This window comes from Ursus americanus, chromosome 26, assembly GCF_024610735.1.
Source record: "Ursus americanus isolate L20-20 chromosome 26, mUrsAme1.1.p, whole genome shotgun sequence".
Classification (NCBI taxonomy): Eukaryota; Metazoa; Chordata; class Mammalia; order Carnivora; family Ursidae; genus Ursus; species Ursus americanus.
Genome location: NC_142152.1, coordinates 32451336 through 32464092, shown reverse-complemented (window position 1 = coordinate 32464092; position 12757 = coordinate 32451336). Strand labels below are relative to the sequence as shown.

The 12757-nt window shown below is 37.6% G+C and overlaps 1 protein-coding gene across 4 annotated transcripts in view; it reads left to right on the top strand.

Moving 5' to 3' along the window:
* The window catches only part of EFCAB11 (EF-hand calcium binding domain 11), a 143449-nt gene that overhangs the window by 12092 nt on the left and 118600 nt on the right, over nucleotides 1-12757 (top strand). For 3 of the 4 annotated variants that reach the window (XM_087856178.1, XM_045807649.2, XM_045807650.2), the window contains 2 exons: nucleotides 4032-4133; nucleotides 4974-5064. In XM_087856178.1, coding sequence (XP_087712304.1) covers nucleotides 4032-4133; nucleotides 4974-5064 — 193 coding nt within the window. Of the gene's footprint in view, nucleotides 1-4031; nucleotides 4134-4973; nucleotides 5065-9544; nucleotides 9567-12757 lie in introns of all 4 variants that reach the window. The other variant, XM_087856177.1, reaches the window with a different exon arrangement.

Below are 12757 nucleotides of genomic sequence, written 5' to 3'. Positions count from 1 at the left end.
TTTCTAGGCCACGTAAAGAGCAGCAAGATGTATAAAACTTACATTAATGTGTTTGCATTTCAGAGCTTTACGAATAGCAAACCGTTATGCACTGGCTTTGGGAAGTGGTTGTACTACTGCAGCGTGAGAGCCAAGCTGAATGAAACTTTGCCCTTTGTAGAAAAGGGACTTGCACTTAGATATGTGTTGCCGTGGAGGATTCAGACAAATTAAGGGCATGGGGGTGGAGGGAGCAGTGGGGATGTGTTTTCATGGGTTAATATTACTTGATGACCCTTAGAATGTTGACTTTAAAAAACAAGGTATATGATCCTGTGGGAAAATAGTGTAAAAGAACTTGATTACGTATATGGAGTTATTTGTGTTATGAGATTGTTGTCCTTTTTAAGTGGGAGTAAACATTCCATTGAAATCTACATTTTCTGCTAGGAAAAACTAAAGAACGTTTGCTTTTTATCCTGCAATATTCTGAAATAAAGACCTAATTGCTTTATAGCTCCAAATACCAATAAGTTTTCTGCATGTGTAATTTAGTACTTTTGTGTGTGTGTGTGTGTGAGAGTGTGTGTGTGTGTGTGTGAATGCGAATCACACATTGAACCAGGAATTGTCCTGGGTTTTTTTTTTTTTTTTTTTTTTTTTTTGTCATTTCCCTAAATCAGATGCAATGATAAGTGAAGAGCAAATATTATGCATGCCTTTCCTTTCTCTTTGGATTTCTTTTGTTTTTTACTATATCCTATGTATTAAGAAATTAGAGTTTCTAAAATGATGGTTTATTTTGCTGGCTAGGTGAATAGAAAGTAACCTCCTTTTGGCGTTAGTTTTACAGAGTGATGAGATCATTTAAAACATACATTTTAATGCTTTTTGCTGAAAACTAGAAATAACATCTTCCTATTACTTTATGTACTTATTCAACAAACATGTATTGCCTGCCTCCTATGTGCCTGGTATGATGCCAAACACTGGGGATAAAATTTTAAACCATGTACAGTGCTTCCCCTCAGTGCTTCTCAGGCAGACGTGGGATCAAATAATTACCATAGGACTTAATAGATGTAAAAAGAAAATCAATTGTGTTATGAACAGAGGGCTGTTGGGTTACAGAAAAGGGACTCAACTGGGAGAAATCAGGGAAGACTTCAAAGAAGAGTTAATGCATATGAAAGGAGAGGTAAACTTTCAGTAGGAGAAAAAGGAGAAGCGCATTCCAGGCAATGTGCCCAAAGGTATGAAAGGGTCTGTTGCCTTGGGGAGGCCTCAGGAAGTTTGCTAGGGGGGCCGGAAAGGTAGCCTGGGCAAGATGGTAAAGGGTCTCCTAGGGCATGCTGAGATCAGTGAATATATTATTCAGGAATTTCAGCTAATCTAGATGCCATCTAATTGATGAGCGTTTGGTGTTCATGAAAGTAAAGTTAATGGATTTGAACTTGTGGGAACGTGGCATGTCTGGACTTCAATTTTATCCTCAGCAAGTGGTCTCGATATGTTCTCTGGTCTCAGAGGTGCTGAGATGAGAGCAGAGCTGCATCCCTGCGTGTATCCTTAGCTGTGATGGGGGGAAAGGCTGCACGCACTAATTCCATATAACACATGTTTACCGAGCACATTCCAGGCACTCTGGGATGCGCTGGGAGGTGGACGCTGTTGCCTAGGGTAGATGCAGCTGCCTTCTTGGCTTTTTTTTCCACTTCCTGGAATGTTCTTCCTCCTCACCTTTAGCCAGTTGGTAGCTTCTTGTCATAAGTCTTATCTTAAATATTCCCTCTACTAGAGAGCACTCCTTCATCAGAATCTACTCTGCAGGAGGATTCCTGTGATCCTTTTGTAACTTCCTGCTTTCTCCCTTATCCACACACCATGATTTATAATTACGTGTGCATGTGCAGTCGGACCTGTGCAATCACTGTCTCCTGCACTAGAACAGTAACTCTGTTGGTACTGGAATCATGTGTGTTCCTTTTTCCCCCTCTGTTTCCAGAGCTCAACACTGTGTGGCACACAGTGTCCTAAAGAGTCGTAAAAGGAGCATTTAACATAAAGATAGATTGACTTTTTAAGTTTCTAAATCTTTAACTACAAATAAGAAAAACTTGGGAAATAAAATTATTTTTTAGTAAAGTGTAATTGACATATAGCATTATATTAGTTTAAGGTGTTTAACAGGATTCCGTATGTGTATGTATTGTGAGGTGATCACCACAATGTCTAGTTACCACCTGTGATCATATGGAGTTACAAAATTGTTTTTTCTTATGATGAAACTTTCAAGATCTATTCTCTTAGTAACTTTAAAATATGCAATCTGATATTATTGACTGTAGTCATCATGCTTTATGTTACATTCCCAGGACCTATTTATTTTATAAATGGAAGTTTGTACCCATTTTGCCCACTCCCTCTCTCTTTCTCTCTGGTAGTTACTGATCTATTCTCTGTATCTCTCAAGTTTTGTTTTGTTTATTCATTTGTTTTGTTTTTTAGATTCCATGTAAGTAGAATCGTGTGTTGTCTACAACTTATTTCACTTAGCATAATACCCTCCAGGTGGATCCATGTTGTGGCAAGATCTCATTCTTTTTTATGGCTGAGTGGTATTCTATTGTGTGTGTGTGTGTGTGTGTGTGTGTGTATCACATCTTCTTGATCCATTCATCCATCAGTGGACACTTAGGTTGCTTCCATATCTTGACTGGTATAAATAGTGCTGCTGTGAACATGAGGTTACAGATATCTCTTCAAATTAGTGTTTTTGTTTTCTTTGGGTAAATACCCAGAAGGGGAATTGCTGGATCAGATGGTAGTTCTGTTCATTCTTTGAGGAACTGGGGCGCCTGGGTGGCACAGCGGTTAAGCGTCTGCCGTCGGCTCAGGGCGTGATCCCAGCGTTATGGGATCGAGCCCCACATCGGGCTCTTCCGCTAGGAGCCTGCCTCTGCCTCTTCCTCTCCCACTCCCCCTGCTGTGTTCCCTCTCTCGCTGGCTGTCTCTCTCTCTGTCCAATGAATAAATAAAATCTTAAAAAAAAAAAAATTCTTTGAGGAACTGCCATACTGTTTTCCATCGTGGCTGCACCAATTTTCACTCCTACCAACATTGCAGGAAGGTTCCCTTAAGAAAACTATTTTCTATGTTATTTGTTTGAAACCATTGGAACTATTTTCGGAAAGGTATACAGCTCAGTATTACCAAAAGTGCAAGTTCTTAAAAATTAGCACGTGGTTATTGTATGATTTGGAGCTATTTTTAAAAATAGTGATCCATTTTGTAATGGAAATTCTGAGTTACTAAAATGAACTGCTCTTTTTATATATTTAGGGCTCAGTTCACTAAAATGTTTAAATTCTTGGCTCTACTCTTTAAACCTACTACAAAGATCACATTAGAATTCATTTTAATAGACATTGTAAGCACGGTATCCAACCTCATGTGATCACGCTGGGCTCTTTTATGAGAATCACAGGAAGCAGAGCCCAAGGCTGCCGAGTAGTGGTGGGGTGTACCCAAGGCTGGGGACGATGCCAGCTCTATTGTTTATGGAATATTCTCTCCACCTTTATCTCTGGTGTGCAATTGGTATTGACTTTTGAGAAACTATGTCTTCGCCCCGATCTCCCAGTTGGAAAAAAAACCTGTCATAATGACATCTGGCTAGGAAAAAAGGGATCAAAGAGCCATAAGGAAAGAAAAATTAGGACACCTTGTTTAATAAGTAGTTTCGGGCCTGTCTGTTACATCTTTTAGAGGGAAGAATGTTACAGTTTTTTGAGGTCATCATTCCTTTATCCTCTGGAAATCTCTGTGAACTCCAACAGTGCCTACCGTTTCTGCTATTGATTGCTAGGGTTGGGTCTGTTTAGCATTCAGCAAAATGTCTTTTCGACTTTATAGATCTTTAGGAATATGCGCTAGTCATCAAAAACTAAGATAAAATTTGTTCATGACATGTATCACTTTTCATTTATGTTTTTGTTTTTTTTCTTGAGGAAAATGGTCACTTTTGGCAAATTGTTTTTTCTAACTTTTAGGTATATTGCTTGAGGAGTTTTTAAGTATTATTAGGAAAAAAAAGGAAGTTCAACTCTATCGGAATGAAATAAGACACATCTTCACAGCTTTTGACAGGCACTGTAAGTATCTTTAAATTGTTTTGGTATAAAAAATTGCTAGTAAGAAAAGTTGCTACATACTCTCAGTAAGTAAAATAATCAATATGCTTGGAAGATTATTTTACTGTATTCATTAGCTATTACATAGATGTTGGTGTGTATTTTTTCTGAATCACAATCTTAAACTCTTGACATTTACCATGGGTCAAATAATATTTACAGTTATGTAACTGTACTTATGATTTGCCTACATTGTAATGGAAATAGCAGAAGGGCTGGCCATGTGGGGGATATAGGTCATGAGCCATCTACAAAGGTATGGGGAACCGTAAGGCCTTTTGCTTTGACTCCTACTCTGACCCACACATGATTGGAAAGAACTGTTTCCTTACACTGGATATAGGTGAGAGAAGTGGCTTTGAACGCCCTGTCCCCATAGATCACACACAGGATGGGAAGACTCGTGGAGTCCAGGGTCAGCATCTTTGGTACTGTGATGTTTTCCCTCTATCTATTTATATATTATAATTCTAACACCAAGCAAGAAGAAAAAGTGAATTTTGAAGAATAAATTGTTTTGGTAATTCACATAGACTTGAAGCCTGATGCCATTATGGCAGTGTCTGTCTGCAGTCCATTCCCTGGCACTCAGAGAACCAGCTACGTGAGATCATCTGTGAGATCATCTCCACTGAAGGAGAGTGTTAGTAGATTCTTAAATTCTTCCAATGAGACAATCTCAGATTACCTTATATTTACTGCTTTTCTTCGAGTAAGAAAGTTTCACACAAATATGGCTGAGGTAACAGTTCATAGGGTTTATAGAAGTAAGTGAATGTTTTATATTTTCATTTCAAATAGATCGTGGGTATTTAACTTTGGAAGATTTCAAGAAAGCATTTAGGCAGGTGGCTCCCAAGTTATCAGAAAGGACTATTCTGGACGTATTCAGGTAAGGCACCAAAATCTTTATATATACCCACCCCTCGATTTACCATTTGCTTTTACAAGTTTTCAGTTTTATGGAGAACACTTATATATGCACATTTTTCCCAGTGTGTACCCTTGATAGTGGAGTGCTCGCACACCAGGGAGGTGTGTATAGACATTTGTTGGTAAGGGTGGGAGAGGTGCAGGGGGAAAAGTAGAACTTCTTTGTGTATGTATATATTGACCAAGAAAAAAAAGATAAGCTTTATTAATGTTTAACGTGGATGCTGGTGTTCCCCTGTATCTGTGTTTAATCAGACACAGGTTACACGTGGGTCTTGAGTTGTCTGAAGAGAAAAGTAGAGGTTGCTTGATGGTGGCCCCCTCATTCATTTGCTTTCAGAGTTGTTGATAAATGTTGTGGTTCATGCATCCCTGATAGAGTAGACATAATGGTTATATTATGTCCTTTATTTAAACGACTTCTGACGATATGGGCAAGTGGCTTAAATATAGTTTCTGTTAGGAAGCTGCAGAGTGAAGGTCTTAATGAACAGCACAAGCACATGCTGATGTGACCAGACGGCAGAGCTGAGTCTTCTCTGAGTCTTTGCATGAGCTCTTCATCAGCTGTTCCCAAGTATATCCATTCATGGTCCCTACTGTGGCAAGAACCAGAAAACCCAGAATCACAAAACTCAAAAAAGACAGTACCGTATTTCTTCCACACGTACACAGGCAGTCTGGGGCTGACTTGATGGCAACAGGGCCAGAAGGACTCAGATGCGTTTCCTCTTACTATTCTGGCTGCCTCAACATCAGCCATCACATCTGGATTCCAGCTAGGTCAGAGGAGAGGGAGCAGAAGAGATTCCCTTCATTTTAGGGCTATCAGTTGTTTCTCCTTACATCCTAGTGACCCAAACTTAGTTTCAAAGCACTGGGTAGCTGCAAGGGGAAAGAGACTGGAAAATGTCCTCTTTGCTCTGGGTAGTCATGAGTGCTCTGAGTTTCTGATAGAGAGGAAGAAGGAGAGAGTGGATAGTAGGAACATAGGTAAAGTGTTCCCCTTTGGGATAAAAATTTCATGAAATCTGACCAGAAGCAATCCCTGCTCCATAGAAATTATCAAGCAGGTTATTTGAAATAAGGATTTGCACTCACTGTGACTAACAGTGACCTTTATGAAGTTCTTTTACTGCAACATTCACAAGCAAGTTACCGAGCAAGCTGTTGAAGAGCAAAGGAGTTAAAGCCAGACATAAGCAGAATGCCATAGGACGCTATTAGTTGATTCTAGAACAGCTAGAATGCTACTATGGTAGCATCTTTGTATACACTTTGTGATGAGATGAGTAATGAGCATCAATGTATTTTTTCCTCATGGAAGGAGAGAACAGAGAATTGTTACTGCATTTTTCTTTTAACAAAAGACAAATGTCCATGTTTGCTGACCTTTATGTGTTAAACAGTTTCAGTAGGTACAACCTCATAGTTCAAGTGTATTTTTGAAAAATACATTTAAATACAGCCCTTTCCTATAGAAGCAGTGTTTCAACAATGCATGAGAAACTACTTCTCAAAAGAAATCTGTGCTTCCAGGAGAGCATTTTTGAAAATGAATTTTTGAAAATGTGATTCTATTTTAAAAAATGATGTGTGACACTTATTAAAACCCTTCACATCTACATGTTCAATAAGTTGAAAGTGGAATGTCCTAACCCAGTGGGAAAAAATCTTACAAAGTTTCAGTGGTTTTAGAACATAATTCCTAAAGATATAAAAATTCAGTAACTTTAATAAGCTTTCAAGAGCAACTAATATCAGGAGAGGTAGACATATACTAGCTGAATTTCAGTTAGCAATAACAATAAAATAATAATTTTTTAAAACCCTCAGAACACCGTTGAGCCTTTTCCTTATTGGAGGGTGGAATTACAAATCAAGAGATTCAGTGTCATGGGGCCTTTTCCCACTCAGGTCCACATATCTTCATGAGGTATCTCTGACAGCCCTTAAAACCAAGTATTAAAACAAATTGCTCAATCACAAAGGATTAAACTGAGATATTTGGAAATTATAAAGTATATTAAATCACATTCTTATCAGTATTAATAATTTCTAGTGACAGCAAAAATCATTTGCCATTAATAAATAAAATATTTTTATCTTTGTTTAGAATTTCTTTTTTTTTTTTTTTTTTAAAGATTTTATTTATTTATTTGACAGAGACAGCCAGCGAGAGAGGTAACACAAGCAGGGGGAGTGGGAGAGGAAGAAACAGGCTCCTAGTGGAGGAGCCTGATGTGGGGCTCGATCCCAGAACGCTGGGATCACGCCCTGAGCCGAAGGCAGACGCTTAACGACTGCGCCACCCAGGAGCCCCTAGATTTCTATATTATGCCTTATAATGTGCATACTCTATTAGTATAGCAGCATGTGTGCATATAACCTGTAAATAAATATATGAAATGCCCCCAAATCTTATACTTCCTAGGATTATGGATTGAAACAGTTTGGAGACTAAGCCAAACAAGGCATTTTAGTTCATTGAACATGTCCATTTTAAACATTCATTTTTATTATTTTTAGTACCAAAATCCCTAAAACAAAATTAATGATGCATAACAAGTATTAAATGAAGTTGTGAAACCAAATAAGGGAGAAAAATAGTTCCTCTGAGTGTAGATTGAAGTAGGCCAAAAACACAGAGATGTCTCTCTTCCACACAACTCTGTTTCAGTGGTGCCAACAATTTTCAAGAATAAGGAAAAAATCAGCTGCTAAGGCTGTTAGTGATACAAAATTACATAATGTTCCTAAGGTTAGACACTCACTTTTTGCACAGCTGGAGTAGTGTTTGACTTAATTGACCATTGGGAATGGAGTTCATTTCCTAGGTCCACGGTTACCCAGAAGAAAGCTGATATCCAAAGACAGTAGAAGAAGACCACTAGAGAGGGAGAATCCTAATTAGACAGAGTCATCTTTGGTGTGAATGACTGAAGTTTTCATTACCTTCAATTCACTGACTGCCATATTCTTCCAAAAGAAACTAATAAAGATCAAGAGTAGTTTCTTTCAAAAGTTGTTCATATTACACCTTAATTTTTTAAAGCCATACCAACCAACCAATTCAAAAAGACAGACTTGGGGCGTAAGACATCAAAGAATCATTTTGCTTATAACTTGATGGATCATTCATTAAAGCATCATAAGAACTAAATGAGATATTTTTGAAAGATTTGTGAATTGCTGCCTAACTATTCTCGGAATGTTTACGTTATTGATTTTATCATGAATAAAAGCTGTATGGTTTTAAAAAATATATATTGCCAGGCTTTATAACACTTATATTTCTAATGGGTATATATAACATAATTATGATTAGCAACCATAATCTCTTTTGTTTTAGTTCTACAGTTATGTGGATTCAAAGCTCACTTCCAGACCTCGTGCCATAGTTTCTGCTTAGCCGAGGTCTATCCTCCAGTAGGGATCATAACTGCATTTTCTGGTGTCTTCCACATTTCAAAATATTCACATGGGCCATTGTCCTTGAATAAAAATATATAATGAATTGAACATTAATATTTTAAGTCACTTTCCTTTTCTTCGAGAATGCTGATTATGCTTATTTGGAAAATCCTTTTAAATTGTCTGTTAGTTTCTATTTCATTGGCTTGTGTTGCTCACCATGTCTTATCGCATACTTTCAGCAAAGTCTGTTCTTTGTACTGTGTCCAATGTGGCTTTTCTTTTTCTCTTTTATGGTTTTCTTTTTCTTTTACATTTCTTTCTTGAGCTATATATGCTGATGTGTCATTTCCTTTTGTTATTTTGCTGTATTATTTTATAGTCTTCCCTAAGTCTTTCTTTATCTACTTACAACTCTTGTTTTATAGAGGTGTTTATTTTATTAGGGGAAACAATGGTTTTGAGATTTTATTTTTAATGAGTGATTGCTTGGGGGCTGCTAATTATAGCTTTTTTCATATAAATTAAGGAAAACAAGTTTTCTACCAATGGAAGGGTTTCGAAGAACAAGTTACTTTCTTAAACCAAGAGATGATATGTTATGCAAAAAACAAAGACAGAAATTCGTTAGTTTATTTAGCTCCAAAAATATCCTAACATGTTTAACATGTGGATTCAAAATTTGAGATTCCTTTCAGTATTTGAAACTTTGCTTTCTCCTTAGAGCTGATAATTAAGATTTGTGTACTAAAATTACTGAGGCTGTATCAGAGGTGATGTTTCGTTATTCAGAAGTTCTTAGGGAATCTTTTTTTTGAAGATTTTTTTTCCCCTATCCACTACAAATGGCAGAAGCTCAAGAGGTTTGAGAACTGAATGGTACTGTTTGTACAATAGAATGAATGTGAAATAATAAGCTGTTTCTAGCACTAAAAGGTTAAAAGATAACTTTACTCTTTAATACTAGTAGAACTTACAGAAAATTTTATAGTTTTGTTTTTTGTTTTTTTTTTTTTAACATTCAGAAATCCTCAGTGCCTCTAACAGGTAAGGTTAAAACTATTTAACCTGGCTCTCCAACATCTGGTTCCTTTTCACACTCATCTTTCACTAGCCCCAAATTCCTGTGTTTCCCTTGGCGTAATGTTTGTTCCTTTGAACATGTGATGTGTATTTAAACTTCATTCTATTTCCCTTGCTGGCAGTGCCTTTCTGTACTTCCTACCTGCCCAGATTAGACCTATCTTTCAAGGTCCTGCATGATAAAATTTTCTTTTTCTTTACATTGAACAGTCTTGTCTCCTTTCACTAAAGTTTGGGAGTACTTATGGTTGTATTTTTTTTTCTCTTGATAAACAAAAATGCAGTGTTTAAGATTATCTTCATAAGATACTACAAGCTCTTTGAGTTTATGAGCTTATTCTTAACTTCCACTGTCCCCAGCTTGGTGCCTCATGCATTATACTTACTTAATAAATAATTGTTGGTTCAATGTGACTTACTCTGGATGTCTAGTGACTGAAATTCTCACTTTCAGGGTTTTTAAATGGTTTAATTTACTTCTTCTAAACTAGGAAAAAGTACTTTAAAATGCAATCAGGAACTCAATAACCACATGTGGCTTTGCCTTCCATTTTTCTCTTTTTGCATGTGGTTTTTGGAAATTAATCTCTGATGGCCTCTCTTTGCTTTATTTTGGGGTTGCTTGTGATTCACGATTTAGCCTCAGCTGTTATCAAGGGGCTGGCTTCATGTTCTTGCCTGACTTTGCCCGCCATCAGCACCCTGTGGTATTTCTGGCAGGCCTTTTTCTCTGCGTGGTATATTTACTTCTCCATGCCTAGGAGCTTTCTCCATCTCATTGTAAGCACTGAGATTTGCACTTTCCCACCACCTGTCAATTGGCAAAAAGCTATGGGAAGCTTCTGCTTTCCAGCCATGAAATGAAATGTGGATGTGCAGAAGGCCCACTCCCTGACCCGCTGTCCGAGGTTCTGAGTGCGCAGGCAGATTGCCAGATACTAATGTAATGTGGAAGTATCGGGGTACCAAAACGCTCTCTAATCATGACTGGAGACATATAAAGTTATATCTGATATTTTTGGTGTAAGAATCTCATTCTTCATATTATGTGGGGAAGGTCAAAAAACAAAGAACCTCTAACTCTCCTGGATATTTAAACTTGGTTGATAATAAAAACATCATGACTTGTTGATGAATAGGTTTTCAATGTTAGAGTTTCAGTGGGGGTAGGCGTTTAAGGATTGATGGATATTCTCTTGGCAGAAAGATCATATTTGTCTCATGTCACGGCCATTATAGAGGGAAGAGTTGTCATGAACTTGGGTAGAATGAACAGACTGTTCTGTACACTGAATGGGAGAGAGTCTTACAGAGCCAAGGGGCTGAAAGGAAAGTGATTTAAGATTGTATTTACTTTTCAGGGCGCCTGGGTGGCTCAGGTGGGTAAGCATCCAACTCTTGTTTTTTGGCTCAGGTGATGGTCTCTGGGTTGTAAGATTGAGCCCCATGTTGGGTTCTATGCTCTGTGTGGAGTCTGCTTGGGATTCTCTCTCCCTCTCCTTCTGCCCCTCCTCTCTCTCTCTCTCAAATAAATAAACAGAATATGTTTTTTTAAAAAAGCATTTATTTTTCAGTTCATCTGCATCTCTTTTGAAGTAGTATTCGTCACTGAGTTCTTTAGCTTTCTGTAATTCCTTTCTGCCGGTAGCACACTTGTTGCACATCTTTTTCTCCGACAAGAAAAGATTTCCCAGTCATTATTTTATGCATCAGAATGGTTCTTTTATAAATGTAGTCATGTGACCTCAATAAGAGCACGGTTATTATAGTGAGTACCTACTGTGATGAATATGATTATTGATCCAGAATTATCTACATGCTCCTGTGTATAGAAAAGTATTAAAAAAAAAAAGCCTAGAAATCATGTCTCATTCTTTGTAATCATACAAAGATAGCTGTTACAAGCTATACCTGTGGTGTGTAAGTCTAAGAGCCAAAGAAATAGACTTCTTGAATTTTCTATTTTTATTTTACAAATTTTTGTACCTTCTTGGCAATGGTAATGCCTTAGTTTTTATTTCACTTTTTTGTGTCAAAATTGTATTGTCAGAGATTTCCTTTTCTGATTATCCTCTTGCATGCAGTTCCTGAATGGGTAGTATCAGTGTGTGTAAGCTGTTCAAGCTGACCTCAGAATTTCACATATAATATATCGAATAAAACTGTACTTTAAAAATCCAGTTATAGAAATATATTCTAATTATTTTAAGAAAATGCCAGTTTTTCAGAGGGTTTTTAATTGATTTTGTGGGCAGAAATTATATCCTTGCATTTGAAGATTGTCCTTTGACCAGTATAAACTTTAGAATTGGTGACACAGGAGTTGAAGTTCAACAACTGGACAGGAAACGAAAAGAGGGATGACCTCATTATGTAGATTCAAATAGAATGTGTTATTTTGGTTTCTTCAGTTCAGCTCGCTTAGTTCATATTATCAAGGATACATTATTTGATTGGAAGGAACATTTAATCTCTTTTACATTAGTGATCCTGTTTTCTGTTAAACCCATCCAGATGCAAATTGTACTCACCTTCAAGGCCCAGCTGTGAAGACCTTTCTTATCCCAACAGCTGGCCCTACCCTACACCCTATCCACAACCTTGCAACCCTTGAAAGGAAAATTTCTTCACCTTCTTCTTTAAATTCCTAATCTGTCATAAGTATCTTTCTTCTCTATACTTATTCATAGTTATTTGTATACATATAATCCAGTATGAGAGCGTGAGCTTAACATGAGCAAGCACAGCAAAGCATTCGACATCACACTTGCTACAGCACAGCACAATTTGGTAAGTGTTGAATAGATGACTCCATTTTATGTAAATGAATGGCTTTTGTAGCGAACGGGTTCTATTACGTATTTTTTGTTTTACTCCCTAAATGCCGCGCTGGGGCCCTGTGAAGGTCATGTGGAGCAGTAAGCCCCAGGGCTGGGCAGCAGGAGACTTGAGTTCCAGTCCCAGCTCTGCCATTTCTCTGTCTTCCCACAAATCACTGAGCCTCTGTGGCCTGTACTCCCCTCATCTCAGAAATGAGGCTGTTGTGTTATATGATCTGGCAGGCTTCTTCTCATTCCAGAACTCGCTGGTGGGGTTATCTATCATGGAGAGTGGTGTGGCGGTCTTCTTTATTTTCTCTGTGTATCACAGATATT